We start from the raw sequence: 18,896 nt of genomic DNA on the forward strand, positions 1-18,896 counted from the left end.
ACAACTAGAAAAAGGAGACACAGAAAAAACTTACATTGAAACGGTTACAGGTAGGTAGGTAGCCGTGTTGGTCTGCCGTAGTCCAAACAAAATAAAAAAATTCCTTCCACTAGCACCTTAGAGACCAACTAAGTTTGTTCTTGGCATGAGCTTTCGTGTGCATGCACACTTCAATTTACATTGAAACGGTTTGCCTAATAGGGTTTCTTTTAATCCCTCCCCATACTCCTTCCAGCAGCAACCCACTCCCCCCCCCCTCGTTATAATACATAATAATATGTCGCGCCTCCACGAGGAAGTACAGCCGCCGCCATGACCAGCATCTCCCTTGGGGAAGCAGGACAGGAAGCGGAAGCTCCTATTCTCCCGACAGCCTTTTTTCCACCTCCGCTCTAGGAATCTCCGCTCTGTCGCCACTCCTCTTAACCGTTTCGGAGCCGAGCGGCAGGAGCACTCTCCGCTGCTTCGGGCAGAGAGCGAGAAGAGTCGCTCGCCTCGCCTACATATAAACATATTCCCTCAATTTTCCCTCAATATATAATTCCCTCAGTTTTCAAATGAGATTTTTCCTTTTGGTACATACATATCCAGTCCAAATTTGCAATAAATGTCTTTCCCCCAGCCCCCCTGGTTTCCATTTGACCCCCCCCCCTTATTCTCCTTGCATATAATTATATTTCTGCAATTAATTTCAACTTCTTTTTTCCTCCTAATTCTATTCTTAGTTCATAAATGTTACATCAAACCTTCTAATGTTTTGACGTTTTTACAGTGCGGTGTAGTGGTTAAGAGTGGTAGACTCGTAATCTGGTGAACCGGGTTCGCGTCTCCGCTCCTCCACATGCAGCTGCTGGGTGACCTTGGGCTAGTCCCACTTCTCTGAAGTCTCTCAGCCCCACTCACCTCACAGAGTGTTTGTTGTGGGGGAGGAAGGGAAAGGAGAATGTTAGCCGGTTTGAGACTCCTTCGGGTACTGAAAAGCGGGATATCAAATCCAAACTCCTCCTCCTCCTCTTCTTCTTCTTCTTCTTCTTCTTCTTCTTCTTCTTCTTCTTCTTCTGTATAATGTTTTCCCATTCTTGATTGAATTTTTTCTCATCTTGGTGCCTGATCTTCAATGTAAAGGTAAAGGTAAAGGGACCCCTGACCATCAGGTCCAGTCGTGTCCGACTCTGGGGTTGCGGCGCTCATCTCGCTCTATAGGCCAAGGGAGCCGGCGTTTGTCTGCAGACAGCTTCCGGGTCATGTGGCCAGCATGACAAAGCCACTTCTGGCGAACCAGAGCAGCGCACGGAAACGCCGTTTACCTTCCCGCCGGAGCGGTCCCTATTTATCTACTTGCACTTTGACATGCTTTCGAACTGCTAGGTGGGCAGGAGCTGGGACCGAGCAACGGGAGCTCACCCCGTAGCAGGGATTCGAACCGCCAACCTTCTGATCAGCAAGTATCAGCAAGTATTCTAACCACTGCACCGTACTGTCTCAGCACATGCAACGAATGTTCTCCCCACATCAGATATCCTGATCGGGCCCTTCCTAGCAGAAATGGCCTAGTTTCTTTTATGGGTTTTTGTGTGTGCTTCTTCTCAGAATCCTAAGAGTTGGAAGGGACCCCAAGGGCCATCTAGCTCAGCCCCCTGTAATTTAGGAATCACAGCTAAAAAATCCCTGATGGATGCCCATCCAACCTCCGTTTAAAAGCCTCCACCAAAGGACAGACCACCACCTTCCAAGGGTTCAAGTGTCAGAAAGTTGTTTATTTCCTTGATATCTGAAGGGAGGGCATTTCACAGGGCGGACGCCACTATCGAGAAGGCCCTCTGCCTGTGTCCCGAAAGTGTTAGAAGAAATGGAGAATTTTGGACAACTTGCAGGATTTAAACTGAACAAAACCAAGACTAAGATGATGACCAAGAATATGGAAAAAGAGCGAATTGAAGAAATAGAACAAAAAACTGGTATAGTAGTATCAAAGAAAGATAAGTATCTGGGAATCTGGATGACTCCTAAGAACATAAATTTGTTTGAAGATAATTACCAACCTGTCTGGAAAGAAATTAAGAAAGATCTAGAAGTGTGGACTAGATTTAAGCTGTCTTTTAGTGGAAGAATAGCTGCAATTAAGATGAATATTTTACCGAGGATGTTATTCTTATTTCAGACAATTCCAATAATTAAAGGGATAGGACAATTCAAGGAATGGCAAAAAATATTGACAAGATTTATCTGGCAAGGACAGAAGCCAAGAATAAAATTTAAGCTCTTGATCGATAAGAAAGAAAGAGGGGGCTTCGCCTTACCAGACTTGAGATTATACTATGAAGCGTCCTGCCTGTGTTGGTTAAAAGAGTGGATAACACTGAAAAACACTGACTTGCTAGATTTAGAAGGATATGATAATAGATTTGGATGGCACTCATATCTCTGGTATGACAAAATAAAGGCTCATAGAGGTTTTTTGAATCACGTGATAAGGAGAGCCATCTTTGAAGTGTGGGAAAGGAATAAGAGACTTCTAGAGAGTAAAACCCCATGGTGGATCTCGCCGATTGAAGTACTTACTTTAAAGAAAGTTAATATGGAAGGCAAAAGGTCCACATATGAGGATTTATTGATGGGATCGGAGAGAGGTTGGAAGTTAAAACCATATCACCAGATTGAGGATACTTTTACAGGATGGATACAGTATCATCAGGTGAATAATTTGTTGTTAGAAGATAAAAAGTTTGGTTTTGAGGATAAAAAATCGAGATTTCATACTGAGCTATTAGAAGGTAAAGGTAAATTTTTAACAAAAATGTATGATTTGTTGTTAGAATGGTACACTAAGGATGAGTTGACGAAAGAAGTGATGATAAAATGGGCAATGGATTTTGGGCACAACACTGAATATGATGCATGGACAAAATTATGGAATGAGACTTTGAAATTCACAGCATGTGTATCACTGAAACAGAATATTTATAAAATGATGTATAGATGGTATTTGACTCCAGTAAAATTGTCAAAAATGTATAGAATGCATGATAAGCTACGCTGGAAATGTAGACAAGAAGAAGGAGACTTTTACCACATGTGGTGGACTTGTAACAAGGTTAAGGGGTTTTGGGAGTCTATTTACAATGAACTTAAGAAGATGTTTAAATATACTTTCCCCAAAAAACCTGAAGCCTTTTTGTTAGGATTGATGGGAGAAGAAATAGATAAAAATGACAAAAGACTGTTCATGTATGCGACAACGGTAGTGAGAATATTGCTTGCCCAAAAGTGGAAATTACAGGAATTACCAACAGTTGGTGAGTGGCAGACGAAGATGGTGGAATATGCGGAAATGGCAAAACTGACCGGCAGGGTCAGAAACCAGGAGGATTCGAGGTTTCAAAGAGACTGGAGTAAATTTTTGGAGTACTTAAGATTGAACAGAGGAAGTTTAAAGACACTTGTAGGATTGGAATAAACCTTTGACATAGTTTAACATGGTTTTATTGTGAACTGCGCGACAAGAATGGACAAGAAAACCTGCTGACGTGGGGGAGGGGAGTAATAGCTCGGCAGAGCATTGTTTAAAAATGTATTGTATTTTGATGTTGAATTGGCTGTAATTTGGTATATTTGGAAAATAATAAAAATTTATTATAAAAAAAGAGAAGGCCCTCTGCCTGGTTCCCTATAAATTCACTTCTCAGTATTGGAGCTGGATCTCAGCATCTGGGCTGGAGGTGGTGAGGCTCCATCAGGTATACAGGGCCAAGGCCGTTTAGGGCTTTAAAGGTTAGCACCAACACTTTGAATTGTGCTCGGAAACATACTGGGAGCCAATCTTCAGGTATTTCAGTACTGGTGTCATATGGTCCCGGCAGCCACTCCCAATCACCAATCTGGGAAGCCTTTTCTCTACTGATGACTGATATTTCATTCTGATCCTGGGGAAATCTCTTCCCTTTGGGGTCCCTGGCTCTATTCTGCCGGATGACTGGCATGTAAAACTGACCCCAATACTAACCTATCACAAAACACAACAGAACAGGCTGCGTAATATTAGGAGCTTTGGTCAAGGTCTGGAGTGAAGCCCCCCCCCCCCAGAAATGTGCCTTTTCAAAGAACAGGGTAATTTTATTGATAGAGCAAATCTTTCGCATTTCAAATACAGTGGTAACTTGGTTTTCGAACAAAATGCATTATGGGAGTCCATTTGACTCCCAGAAATGTTCGAAAACCAAAGTTCAGCTTCTGATTGGCTGCGGGAGCGTCCTGCAGACAATCAGAAGCCGTGCCGGATGTTCAGTTTCTGAAAATTGTTCAAACACCGAAAACCTCACTTCCTGGTTTTGATTATTCGAGTGTCAATTTGTTCAGGAGCCAAGGCACTTGAGATCCAAGGTATGACTGTACATGCACCCCACTCTTCTGTTTGTATTAAGAACCGAAAGAGCCAGTGTGGTGTAATGGTTAAGAGTGGTAGACTCGTAATCTGGTGAACCGGGTTCGTGTCTCCACTCCACATGCAGCTGCTGGGTGACCTTGGGCTAGTCACACTTATCTGAAGTCTCTCAGCCTCACACAACTCACAGAGTGTTTGTTGTGGGGGAAGAAGGGAAAGGAGAATGTCAGCCGCTTTGACTCCTTAGGGTAGTGATAAAGCGGGATATCAAATCCAAACTCTTCTCACAACTTTTTTTTTAAAGGAAGCTAATCCTTTTTATGGATCTTATTTATATACCATTTGATTCTGCATCCACAGCAGTAACCAAAGGATGGAGGACTGCTGGGACAACCGGACGCCTCCATCTTCCCAAGCTGCAACAAAACATCTCACCTATATGGGTCTCTATAGCCACAGCAGGTGTCGTAACTCCCAGGACAGATGGAATACCAACTGACCCCTTGGTGTTTTGTTTTGTTTTGTTTTTTAAAAAAACAACAACACTCAAAGCGATTTAAAAAAAGAATCAAACAACGAAATTATCTGTTAAAAACAACCATTTAAACATTCAAAAAACAATTAAATTCAACGATATGCTAAAACACAGATTTAAACACATTACCTGGATAGGCTTGGCTAAACAAAAAATGTTTTCGGCAGCTGCCGAAAAGGGTACAGGGACGGCAGCTGCTTGGTGTCAATCGGCAGGGAGTTCCAAAGTGTGGGTGCTGCCATGGTAAAATACATATGATTTATTTTTACAAATGTGGAATGAATATTATGGGGTACCTGCAACAGCACCAGCTCCGCAGATCAAAGTGGTCAATGGTGATATATGGGGTAAGACAATCTCTCAGATAAACTCATCTCAACCTCAACCCAGCAGAGCAGGCACGGGGGTCCTTAGCCCCGGGAGCCAAATCCAGCCCTTCAGGCCCCCAGAACTCTCCCTGGTCCAAACCACTTCAGCCACACCCCTCACCAGCCCTGCTTTGGGCAATTTCCTTACATTTAACATTTTGTTGTTTCTCAAGGCTGATTTCCTCAAAGCATGCAGGTTCTGGCCGGCTTCAAGACACCTTTGGTAAATTTCATTTAACCCTTTTCTTCAGCCTCCTCGGAGGAAAGGAACAGGCTTACCCACCCCTGCATTTATTTTGGGTTGCCATATTTCAAAAAGTGACAATCCAGATTTCCCGTGACATTTCAGTGATTTCGGCCCGGACACCGTTGCCAGTGGCCAAATTCTGGATGTATGCCAACCCAAATTTATTTCCATTACACTATACCATCTTGTAGCCATAAGAGGGCCTTGCTGTGGCAGCTCTTAAATTGTGAAACTCCCTCCCCAGAGACATAACTGGCACCTTCGTTTTGGCAAATGCTGAAGATGCACTTCTTACCACTTCTGACGCTCGAGATGCATATTTTTAGGACCCACCCTAAGTCGTTTTAAACTGCTTTTAATTTTGTGTTTTAATTGTTGTTACCCGCCCTGGGACCTGAGGGTAAAGGGAGAGTAAAGGTAAAGGGACCCCTGACCATTAGGTCCAGTTGCAGCCGACTCTGGGGTTGCAGTGCTCATCTCGCTTTACTGGCTGAGGGAGTCGGCGTACAGCTTCCGGGTCATGAGGCCAGCATGACAAAGCTGCTTCTGGCGAACCAGAGCAGCGCCTGGAAATGCCATTTACCTTCCCGCTGGAGCGGTACCTATTTATCTACTTGCATTTCATGCTTTTGAACTGCTAGGTTGGCAGGAGCGAGTAGTCAGTTGCAATTGTCAATATTTTAAAACTAGGTTGGGTAGCCAACTGTGAATGATTCCTTCGCAGTTATTCCTATATTGCAAGAGGCTGGTCTATATGAACCTTCCAACACTACAGTTCTATTATCATCTAATGAAGGTGAACGGTAGAAAATCTGGGACGGGTAAGGAATACCTTCTTCACACAGCACACAGCTAAACTACAGAATTCACTGCCACAATATGTAGTACAATTAGACAAATGTGTCGAGGATAAGACTGCTAATGGCTACCATTCATGATGGATATATATTGCCTTCAGAATCAGAATTCTCATCACTCGGGAACTGAAGTGGGAGAGGGTATCAACCTCACACCCTGCTTAATTATGCTTCCTACTGTTCTGACCCAACAGGGATCATATTAAGTCTTCCCACCAAGAACCTTTCAACACTCCATAAACGTTTCTAATGAATTCTTCCTAGTACGAATTATTGGAGGCCCAGAAAGGATTTCCTGCGTGGTTAAGCTTTTTCCACCCTTCACTTGATAGGGTTCTCTGTTTTGTGGATTCTTCAATGTCCACAGGTGTGCGTACATACGCAGAAGCTCTTCCCGCACCCCAAACATTTATATAGCTTCTCCCCAGTGTGAATTCTTTAATGGTAAGTGAGACGCATGCTTCTACTGAAACCCTTTCCACATGCCGTGCATTAATATTTCGTCACGAGAGTGAGTCATTTGATGTTTGGTCAGGATTCCACGTTGAATGAAGCTCTTTCCACACTCCAAGCACTGGTAGGGTTTCTCCCCTGTATGAGTTCTTTGATGGGTAGTCAGGATTCCACGCTGAATGAAGCTCTTTCCACACTCCAAGCACTGGTAGGGTTTCTCCCCTGTGTGAATTCGTTGATGAGAAGCAAGACTTGATTTAACAGAAAATGTCATGCCACAGTCTGAACATTTATAGGGTTTCTCCCCCGCATGATTTTTTTGATGAGAAGAGAGGTATGTGCTCCTACTGAAGCTCTTTCCGCACTCCAGGCATTGATAGGGTTTCTCCCCTGTGTGAATTCTTTGATGAGAAGCAAGGTTTGGGCTTCGACTGAAACTCTTTCCACACTCCAAACAATTGTATGGTTTCTCCCCTGTGTGAGTTGTTTGATGGGAAGAAAGTTCCGGACTTGAACGGAAACTCTTTCCACACTCCAAGCATTTATATGGCTTCTCTCCTGTGTGAATTCTTTGATGAGAAGTGAGATTCACCTTCTGACTGAAACTCTTTCCACACTCCAAGCACTGGTACGGTTTCTCTCCTGTGTGAATTCTTTGATGAGCAATGAGACCTGTTTTCCCACTGAAACTCTTTCCACACTCCAAGCATCCATATGGCTTCTCCCCTGTGTGAACTCTTTGATGACAAGTAAGGTTAGAACTGAAATGGAAGCTCTTCCCACACTCCAAGCACTGATATGGCCTGTCCCCTGTGTGGGTTCTCTGGTGAGAAGCAAGATTTACCTTTTGGCTGAAGCTCTTTCCACACTCGTAGCACTGATACGGTTTCTCCCCTGTGTGAGTAGTTTGATGGGCAATGAGGCCTGTTCTTACGCTGAAGCACTTTCCACATTGCAAGCACTGGTAGGGTTTCTCCCCTGTGTGAGTTGTTTGATGGGAAGAAAGTTCCGGACTCGAACGGAAGCTCTTTCCACACTCAAAACATTTATATGGTCTGTCCCCTGTGTGGGTTCTCTGATGAGTATTGAGATTCACCTTCTGACTGAAGCTCTTTCCACACTCCAGGCATTTATATGGTCTCACACCTGTGTGAATACTTCGATGAGCAATGAGGCCTGTTCTCCCGCTGAAGCGCTTTCCACATTCCAGGCATCCATACGGCTTCTCCCCTGTATGAACCCTCTGGTGGCAAGTAAGGTTGGAACTGAAATGGAAGCTCTTTCCACACTCCAAGCATTTGTACGGCCTGTCCCCTGTGTGGGTTCTCTGATGAGAAGTGAGGTTTACCTTCTGACTGAAGCTCTTTCCACACTCCATGCACTTAAATGGTTTCTCCCCTGTGTGAGTCGTCTGATGGGAGACGAGGGCTGTTCTGCCGCTGAAGCTCCTTCCACATTCCAAGCATTTATATGGTTTCTCCCCTTTGTGGGTTGTTCGATGGGAAGACAGTTCTGCATTTGAACCGAAAGTATTTCCACCCTCCAGGCATTTATGCGATCTGTCCTCCACATGGGTTCTTTGGTGGGAAGTGAGATTTGAATTCTCCATGAAGCTCTTTCCATACTCCAAGCACTGATATGGTTCCTCCACTGAGTGGATCAAACAGAAACTCTCTCCACAGTCCAGGCATTTATATGGTTTCTCTTCTGTGTCAATACTCTGATGGGCCATGAGGCCTGTTGTCATGCTGAAGCCCTTTCCATACTCTAGGCTTACATATGGCTTCTCCTCTGTATGGGTTCTGAAATGGCAAGTCAGGTTGGAACTCAAATGGAAGCTATTTCCACACTCCAAGCACTGATATGGTTTCTCCTCTGTTTCCCTCTGCATGGAAGGGTAGTTCTTTTCCTGCCTCTCATCCATTTCTTCCTGAGCTGTGATTTCGTGGTAGTCAGTGTCCTGAGAGGCAGAGGCTTCCCCCCTCATCTTCTGATTTGCTTCGGTTTCCCTTCTCTGCAGTTCCCTCTTCTTACATGTGTCTCTTTCCAGGGACATCCTGGGAGAGTCTGCCTTTTCCTCGCTGTCCCATTCATCACCTGCTGGAAGGGAGGTGGAAAATCGGTCAGAAATGGAGCCTCAAATCATAGAACAACTCAACAGTTGTGATAAGGGCCAAAAAGACTTAAGAGGGAATGTTTTTGTATATGCCGTTATGTTTTTGTATATGCTGGAAGCAGCCCAGAGTGGCTGAGGCAACCCAAACAGATGGGCGGGGTACAAATACAGTCATATCTTGGTTGTTGAACACCTTGGTACTCGTCTGCTTTGGCTCCTGAACATCACAAACCCGGAAGTGAGTATTCTGGTTTGCTAACGTTTTTCGGAAGCCAAAAGTCCAACATGGCTTCCGTGACTTCTGATTGAGTGCAGGAAGCTCCTGCAGCCAATCGGAAGCCGCGTCTTGGTTTCCGAACGTCTTCGGAAGTCAAACAGACTACTGGAAGGGATTCCATTCGAGAACCAAGGTAAGACCGTAATAAAATTATTACTATTATTAGTATCATCATCAACATTTTAGCACAGGGAGAGGGAGCTTGCTCCAAACGTCACTGGACTGACCCCAATGTAACCAGAATTATTAATACTATTATTAACAAACAGTTTGTTAGATTTGTTTCCTGCCTTTCCTACCGAAGGAGCCCAGAAAAGCAAATAGCAAAGTATCTCTCAGCCATCGAACTCCTGGGTAAACAGGTATGCTGTTAACTTTCTCCTGAAGATCAGTAATGGAGACAGCTGTGCCTTACTCAGGAGGGCATTCCACAGAGGGGGAGCCAGCACCGAGAAGCTCCTGACAGAAATAACTGTGGACTGGGCAGCACCATGGCCAAACGTGAAGGGAGGAGGGAGTTGTAATCTAGGAACGTTTAGTAGACCACAGCAGGTTGCCTACACCTTTCCTCAAAGCATCCTGGGAGCTGTAGTTTCTTAAGGGCTCTGAGTGGTTAGGTGACCCCCCCAATTTAATAATAATGATGATGATGATAATAACGATGATGATGATAATAATTGTAATATTTATACCCCACCCATCTGGCTGGGCAGCACCCAACATAATATTAGAAACACGATAAAACATCAAACATGAAAAACTTCCCGATACAGGGATGCCTTCAGATGTCTTCTAAAAGTCAGATAGTTGTTTATTTCCTTGACACCTGATGGGAGGGCGTTCCACAGGGCGGGTGCCACTACCGAGAAGGGCCTGTGCCTGGTTCCCTGTAACCTCTCTTCTCACAGGGAGGGAACCACCAAAAGGTCCTCGGAGCTGGACCTCAGTGTTCGGGCTGAACCATGGGGGTGGAGATGTTCCTGCAGGTATACTGGACCGAGGCCATTTAGGGCTTTAAAGGGCAGCACCAACACTTTGAATTGTGCATGGAAACATACTGGGAGCCTTTCAGGACTGGTGCAATATGGTCTTGGTGGCGGCTCCCAGTCACCAGTCTAGCTGCCGCATTCTGGATTAGTTGCAGTTTCCGGGTCACCTTCAAAGGTAGCCCCACGTACAGCGCATTGCAGTAGTCCAAGCGGGAGAGAACCAGAGCATGCACCACTCCGGCGAGAGAGTGCGCACGCAGGTAGGGTCTCAGCCTGCATACCAGATGGAGTTGGTAGACAGCTGCCCTGGACACAAAATTGACCTGCACCTCTATGGACAGCTGTGAGTCCCAAATGACTCCCAGGCTGCGCTCCTGGTCCTTCAGGGGCAGTTACCCCATTCAGGACCAGGGAGTCCTCCACACCTGCCCGCCTCCTGTCCCCCCCCAAAAAAACAGTACTTCTGTCTTGTCAGGATTCAACCTCAATCTGTTAGCCGCCCTCCATACTCCAATTGCTGTATAGGACAAGCTTCAAGAGCAGGGCGTGGGAACCTCAGGGGCTTTATGTGGTCTTCCAGCCCTGCTTCTCGCCTGCTCCTGCATTTCTTTCTGACACAGACTCTCCCTGCTCACTACGCCCTGTTACCTCTTCACCTTCCCATGCCTCCTCCTCCCCCCTCTTCTCCCTCTGCCCGCTCATTGTTGTCCCACTACGGTTCCCTGGGCATAGAGCCTTCTTCTCTTTCGGGTTCCCCAACCATTGCATGACACCTGCCTTCTGCCCTATGGACGGCTGTGAGTCCAAAATGACTATCCCACTCACAGAGCTACAATTCCCAGAGTCGTCTGGGAAGAAGGATTGACTGCTAAATCACTCTAGGAACTGTAGCACTGTGAAGGGAACAGGGGTCTCTCCTGACAACTGCTAGAAGAAGAAGAAGAAGAAGAAGAGTTTGGATTTGATATCCCGCTTTTCACTCCCCTTAAGGAGTCTCAAAGCGGCTAACATTCTCCTTTCCCTTCCTCCCCCACAACAAACACTCTGTGAGGTGAGTGGGGCTGAGAGACTTCAAAGAAGTGTGACTAGCCCAAGGTCACCCAGCAGCTGCATGTGGAGGAGTGGAGACACAAACCCAGTTCCCCAGATTACGAGTCTACCGCTCTTAACCACTAGCACTCATTTTTGTCCAGACAAGGTTTCCCTGCTGGGTGACCTAGTCTCTCCATTGTGTGTGTGTGTTTCTAAATTTATCTGTGATTCTATTCTGTCCTTTCTTTTTAAGCTGGGTTCTTTTTTCTTAAAAATATATATATAATTCTGTATGTCCCCTAGAGACGTACATTTATTTAATGAGATTTATATACCCCTTGACTGTATGAGAGAAAAAACCTCAAAGCATTTTACAAAAAGAATAAAACAATGGGGAAATGAGGTCAGCAGCAAGAATGATGGGTGACAACTGAACATTAAATAAGAAATGATGCAGCTATGGGAAGAAATGATCAACAGGGGCGGGAAACCTGATTTCAAGAAATCGTATTATAATTTGGTTTGTAAAAAATTTGGAAAATTAATAAAAAGGATTTTTTTTTAAAAAAAAGAATAAAACAATGAACTTTATGCCGATAAAGGTGTTGTGTTGTATTCTATGATTTAAATATTTCAGATAGCAGGGTCAACTATGTCCCTAAACTAATAATACCAGCCCAACGTAGGGCATTTATGCTGGCCGGACTGAATATCTTTCCCTCGGCATTTGTCAGGGGTAGATATCAGAATATTCCCAGAAACAAGAGATACTGCAGATGTTCCCTGAATGTCCCGGACACTGTGGAGCATATTCTCTTTTATTGTCCACTACACAGTACGCTGCGTGAACGCGTGCTGTCCCCCCTTTTGGGTGATTTGAAACCGCAGCATGGTGGAAGTGCTGGATTCTGTCTCTCTGACATTGACCAAGGGGTGACTGCGGGGGTAGACGAGTTTTTGGCAGCAGTGCTTCAAGGAGTACTTTAACGGGAAGAAATTCTAGATTTTACATATATACACATACAATCAGTCTACGAGTTTAATTGTTGTTTCTTTAATTCTTGTGTGTGATTAATTCTCTTGCGGTTTTACTTGTAAAATGCCTAATAAAGGTTTGATAAGTAAGTATTGTAAAACAATGAACTTATCAACAAAGACCAGTTAAAAACAACTATTTTAGACACTCAAAAGGATTTTAAATCAACAATGCTAAAAATGGTTGTGGATAAATGAGTAATACCCTCTAGCAGGCTTCCCTTGCAGGGAGTTGGAGTACATGATCCCTGGGGTCAACTTCGAGCTCTTACAAATCTATGTGCTGCAGATATATTCAGCCAAAGAAAAAAAAACCTGTGTCTTACCCAGAGAGGCCAGGATCTCCGAGTTCTCCTCCATGACTTCCCTGTGCAGGGACCTTTGATTCGGATCCAGCAGGGCCCACTCTTCCTCAGAGAAATGCACAGCCACCTCCTCAAAGGTCACCAAATCCTGGAAGAGAAGCAAACATTTCCTGCTCACAGATAACAGAACATTTACTTACCAGCAAAATCCCAAGCAGCAAGCGCAGATGAAGTGGGTGGGTTTCACCCTCGGCGCCGAGGATGGTTTGGGTTAATCCCCGTGCATGTGGTTTAAAATCCATTTAAACATTTTCATTCTATTAAATTGCATTTCAGAGTGTGTGTGTGTATGTGTGTGTGTGTTTTGAAGTATTTTTATTAAAGATTTCTTGATTTACAAATGTATGTGCAATGTCTCTCTCTCATATTTTTACATGTATCATTTTTACAAATCAGTTTCATTTGCTGAGACATTGGGAAGAAAGAGGGGGAACGATTGCATGGAGCCCGGACAGCTCCGTGGTTTTCCCCGGAGCTGAGGGCGATGAAACAGTCGCTGAGACGGCTAGAGCGCCGGTGGCGGAAAACTCATTCTGAATCAGACCGGACACAGGCTAGAGCTCAACTTCGAGCCTACCAAGTGGCAATGGCAATGGCGAAGAGGACCTTCTTCGCTGTTTCTATTGCATCTGCAGAAAACAGCAGCAGGAGACTCTTCCAGGTGGTTCGCAATCTAGCAGAACCACCTTCGTCATCGGGGCCTGGTAGGGACCCCAAGATCTCCTGCAATGCTTTTGCAAAGTTTTTTGCAGATAAAGTCGCTCAGATTCGGAAGGAGGTAGATTCCACCGTGGGAGCAGGGCCGGGGCGGGAGAGTGCTAGAGCTCTGTCTAGTCATGTTGCATGGGATCAATTTCAATCTGTTACCTCCGAGGATGTTGACAGGCTGCTTGGACGAGTGAAACCGACCACCTGTCTCCTTGATCCCTGCCCATCCTGGCTAATAAAAGTGAGCCGGGAAGGACTGGGCGATGGGCTCCGCGGGGTGGTGAACGCTTCCCTCTGCGAGGGAGTCTTCCCATACTCGCTGAAAGAGGCGGTCATTAAACCGCTTCTTAAAAAAACATCTTTAGACCTGGCCAATATGGCCAACTATCGCCCAGTCTCAAATCTACCATTCTTGGGCAAGGTGATTGAGCGGGTGGTTGCGGAACAACTCCAGGCACGCCTGGAGGATGCGGACCATTTGGATCCCTTCCAATCGGGATTCAGGCCTCATCATGGGACTGAAACTGCCTTGGTCGCACTGGTTGATGATCTCCGGCGGGCTAGGGACAAAGGTGAGAGCTGTTTCCTAGTTCTGCTGGATCTCTCAGCGGCCTTTGACACCATCGACCATAACATCCTTCTGGACCGGCTAGAGGGGTTGGGAGCTGGGGGCACTGTTATACAGTGGTTCCGCTCCTTCCTCCTGGGCCGTGTTCAGAAAGTGGTGATGGGGGATGAGTGTTCAGACCCCTGGGCTCTCACTTGTGGGGTGCCTCAGGGTTCCGTCCTCTCCCCCATGCTTTTTAATATCTATATGAAGCCGCTGGGAGAGATCATCAGGGGGTTTGGGCTGGGTGTTCATCAGTATGCGGATGATACCCAGCTCTACCTCTCTTTCAAATCAGAACCAGTGAAGGCGGTGAAGGTCCTGTGTGAGTGCCTGGAGGCGGTTGGAGGATGGATGGCAGCTAAGGGATTGAGGTTGAATCCTGACAAGACAGAAGTACTGTTTTTGGGGGATAGGGGGCGGGTGGGTGTGGGGGACTCCCTGGTCCTGAATGGGGTAACTGTGCCCCTGAAGGACCAGGTGTGCAGCCTGGGAGTCATTTTGGACTCACAGCTGTCCATGGAGGCACAGGTTAATTCTGTGTCCAGGGCGGCTGTCTACCAGCTCCATCTGGTACGCAGGCTGAGACCCTACCTGCCCGCAGACTGTCTCGCCAGAGTGGTACATGCTCTGGTTATCTCCCGCTTGGACTACTGCAATGCGCTCTATGTGGGGCTACCTTTGAAGGTGACCTGAAAACTACAATTAATCCAGAATGCGGCAGCTAGACTGGTGACTGGGAGTGGCCGCTGGGACCACATAACACCGGTCCTGAGAGATCTACATTGGCTCCCAGTACGTTTCCGAGCACAATTCAAAGTGTTGGTGCTGACCTTTAAAGCCCTAAACGGCCTCGGTCCTGTATACCTGAAGGAGCGTCTCCACCCCCATCAATCAGCCCGGACACTGAGATCCAGCGCCGAGGGCCTTCTGTCGGTTCCCTCTCTGCGAGAAGCAAAACTACAGGGAACCAGGCAGAGGGCCTTCTTGGTAGTGGCGCCCGCCCTGTGGAACGCCCTCCCATCAGAAGTCAAGGGAATAAACAACTACCTGACATTCAGAAAACACCTGAAGGCAGCCCTGTTTAGGGAAGTTTTTAAACTGTGATATTTTAAATGTATTTTAATGTTTGGTGGAAGCCGCCCAGAGTGGCTGGGGAGACCCAGCCAGATGGGCGGGGTACAAATAAATTATTATTATTATTATTATTATTATTATTATTATTATTATTATTATTATTATTATCATCCAGAGAGGTGAGCCCCTCTCCATCTCCCCAGCGATCCTTCTCCTTACCCGGTCCTTTTCCATCACAGCTCCTTCCCTTCCACCACCAGGGAGAGATGACCCGGTACATGCTGCTGGCATCATTCCATCTCCTGCAAGAGACAAAAGGGGCAAGAAGGCTGTTTAGCGTTGCCTTGCCTCCCAGGTTGCGCCATGAACCACTTAACGGTTTTGCCCCCACATCCTGTCGTTGCAGGAAGTTCATACAGGGATCGAACCTGCAACCTTGGCGTTGACAGCACCGCGCTCTAACCAACTGAGCTATCCAAGCGCAATGGATGTAGAGTAAGCAAAAAACATGAGCATACCCAAGGGTGAAGCAACCCAGGAATGGGGAATCCCTGGCTCAGCTGCTGCTGCTGGACTCCAACTCCCAGCATCTCTCAGCAGTGGCCTGGCCTGGCGTCAGGTGGCAGAGGAACCAACCCTTACGGCAGGTTGCCAGGAATGGATAAGAGGAGGAAAAGTCCTTGCCATCTGCTTTTTATTCAACATTCACAGAGAGAGGCTTGGGAATGGAGCCTTGCGGAATAATAGTGTTGTCCCAAGTGAATCTCCACCCCCTCTGTCTCTCCCATTTCCTTATGAGTCATAGCTATGGGTGCTGCAAAGTGCCCTCTGCCTTTGAACTCTTTGCTCTCCTACTTTCAAGGCCTGCCGGGTTCTGGGAGGGGGGTCTGGAATGCTTTCTAAAGACACTGAGTCCGTCAGCTGCCTCCCCCCGGTGTGTCTTCTACTTCTTCTTCTTCTTCTTCTTCTTCTTCTTCTTCTTCTTCTTCTTCTTCTTCTTCTTCTTCTTCTTCTTCTTCTTCTTCTTCTTCTTCTTCTTCCTCCTCCTCCTCCTCCTCTCCCATTATTTCCCAACTTTCCCCCTCATCTGCCTCTGAGCTGTGACCTCCCTCAAATCCCTGTTGTAATTCTGAACTGTTTCCTTCTTCTCTGGAAGGGTCAGGCTGGTGAGGCAGTCTCCACCATTCCTCCTCTGCCCAGTCCCTGACACCTGGCAGGCAGAGGCTGATGGGAGGTGGGGTCCAGACATTTGGGGGGCCAGAGTTTTCCCACCAATGCAGAGATCCTTACCAAGCAAGGTGGCCCCTCTGTCACGCTCTGGGGTGATCCTGCTTTGTGGGGGGCTCTGCCTCGTCCCCGAAAGAGCTTCCTCCAAGTCAGAAAACCTGCCGCTCGCTTCTGCAAGCTGGCTTTTCTCCTGGAGCAGAGATGGGAGTGGAAAGCATTAGGAAAAAAGATGGCAGAGGCAAAGATGCATCAGGAGAATCAGACCAAAATAGCCTATCTAGTTCCAGCATTGGGTTCTCCAGGTTGGCAAGCTAGAAGCCTCTAGGAACATAAGCTTGCCAAATCAGGCTAAGGGCCCATCTAGTCCAGCATCCTGTTCTCACAGCAGCCAACCAGATGCCCGTGGGAAACCAGAATGCAGGATCCGAGCACAAGAGGTCTCTGTGCTCCTGCGGTTTCCAGCGCCTGGCATTCAGAAGCGTTACCACCTCCTACCACGGAGGCAGAGCACAGACAGCCATCCTGGCTAGTTGCTGTGGATAGGCTTTTCCTCCATGAACTTGTCCAGTCCTCTTTTGACGCCATCCAAGATGGCGGCCATCACTGCTTCTGGTGGCAAGGAGTTTCATAGTTTAAAGTATGTGCTGCACGAAGAATTACTTTCTGTTCTGAATTCAGCTTGGATATCTCTAAGTGAGAGAGGGAGGGGGGAAACTGTCTATTCACTTTCTCAAACTATGCCTCATTTTACAAACTTCTATCTAACCATGTTCAAATATATAAAAGGATGTCATATAGAGGAGGGAGAAAGGTTGTTTTCTGCTGCTCCAGAGAAGCGGACACGGAGCAATGGATTCAAACTACAAGAAAGAAGATTTCACCTAAACATTAGGAAGAACTTCCTGACAGTAAGAGCTGTTTGACAGAGGAATTTGCTGCCAAGGAGTGTGGTGGAGTCTCCTTCTTTGGAGGTCTTTAAGCGGAGGCTTGACAGCCATCTGTCAGGAATGCTTTGATGGTGTTTCCTGCTTGGCAGGGGGTTGGACTGGATGGCCCTTGTGGTCTCTTCCAACTCTAGGATTCTATGATCTCTTTACTCCTCTTAGATAGTTTTAGGAAATCCTCCTTCACCTTCACTGCCTTTGGTTTGTTTTGGTTCTAATTCTATGTATTTTGTGTTTCTTATATCGTCAGTATAATTTTCATTAAATTTTCTGCTTTACGTTTTAGAATACAGTATTCATTTAGACAACCTTAAAATATCAATGACTTCCCTTCTTCTCTTCCATGGTTCATTTTTCATATCATAAATCCCTGCCTATTTCACACAAACTAAACCATTCCATTATTACATCCATCAATATTCATTTACACTATTGAATTTATATTAATGCGGCCAACGTTTTCAAGTGTACACAGTTCCCCCCCACATATTCAATAAACATTTTCCAATCTTCTCTAAACGTACGTTCTTCTTGCTCTCTTATTCTGTGTTAAATCTGCAAACTGTGCATATTCCATCGATTTAAGTTTCCATTCTTCTTTAGCTTGGACCTCACCCGTTTTCAATTTTTGGGCCAACAAAACATTGTATTTCTTATATCATAATTTTATGTTGTGAACCGCGCTGAGATCTATAGATGAAGGGCAGCATATAAGAATAAGAATGTTCTCACCTGCTCCTGCTTCTTGTCCTCTGCCCGGCTCAGGAGGAAACCTTTGACCAGGGCTACCGCCTGGGAGCTGGTCTCTGCTCCACATTCCCTCACCCAGTTCTCCATCTCCGGAGGGAGGACAGCCAGGAACTGCTCCAGGACCACCAGGTCCAGGATCTGAGCCTTGGTGTGTCTCTCCGGCTTCAGCCACTGACGGCAAAGGCGGTGGAGTCGGCTGCAAACCTCTTGAGGCTCCTCAGCTTCCTGGTAGCGGAACTGCCTGAAATGCCAGCGCTGGACATCCAAGCTGAGGGCCTCCCCTTCTCCCAGGATGTTCTCCACTGTTCTTTTCCAGAATTCCCCACTGCCCCCAGGCTCGGGGTCTCTTCCTCCTTCAAGGCCAGCTGGGCTTTGCTCATCCATCGGGGAAACCTCCTACCGATTTCCGTCTCGAGGCAGAGAGGGGAGCAATTGGAACAGACCACCAAATCCTGCCAAGTGTGACATTCTCCCGTTAGCAAATGGGTGGCGAATCTGTTGGGGGAACGCCTTGTGGAAGTGGGAGGGGCCGGAACACGTGGTGGGAGGGGCCAGAGCCCAATGTGGGCGGGGCAAGAACAGGCCCCGCCTCCCACATCCTATTTCTCCCATACAATTCCTTTGCCACTCACTCACTCACTCACTGGGTCAAAACAAAATCGAAAATTCTTTCTAGTAGCACCTTAGAGACCAACTGAGTTTGTTCCTGGTATGAGCTTTCGTGTGCATGCACACTTCTTCAGATACACTGAAACAGAAGTCACCAGATCCTTAAATATAGTGGGGGAGTGGGGAGGGGTATTACTCAGAAGGGTGGTGGGAATGGGTGATAGGCTGATAAGTGTGTGCAACCTTGGGCCTGTCGCTGCCTCTCAGCCTAACCTGCTTCACAGGGCTGTTGTGGGGATTAAATCAGGAGGGAGAGAAC

General features: G+C 46.4%; 1 protein-coding gene across 2 annotated transcripts; it reads right to left on the reverse strand.

Annotated features, from left to right (window-relative positions):
• Positions 1-6,235: 6,235 nt before the first annotated feature.
• On the reverse strand, positions 6,236-18,422 carry LOC117042635 (zinc finger protein 420-like). Of its 2 annotated transcripts, none has more exons than XM_033142191.1 (5): positions 17,951-18,422; positions 16,338-16,464; positions 15,267-15,349; positions 12,617-12,743; positions 6,236-8,941 (listed from the first exon to the last, which is right to left on the reverse strand). In XM_033142191.1, exons 1-5 carry the CDS (start codon positions 18,350-18,352, stop codon positions 6,852-6,854), a joined length of 2,829 nt encoding a protein of 942 aa, XP_032998082.1. In that variant the 5' UTR covers positions 18,353-18,422; the 3' UTR covers positions 6,236-6,851. The 2 variants fall into 2 exon arrangements, with proteins under 2 accessions (XP_032998082.1, XP_032998084.1); XM_033142193.1 differs by having other exon boundaries at positions 6,237-8,938; positions 17,951-18,420.
• Between the last annotated feature and the right edge of the window lie 474 nt (positions 18,423-18,896).

The sequence above is a fragment of the Lacerta agilis genome, chromosome 2, assembly GCF_009819535.1.
Source record: "Lacerta agilis isolate rLacAgi1 chromosome 2, rLacAgi1.pri, whole genome shotgun sequence".
Classification (NCBI taxonomy): Eukaryota; Metazoa; Chordata; class Lepidosauria; order Squamata; family Lacertidae; genus Lacerta; species Lacerta agilis.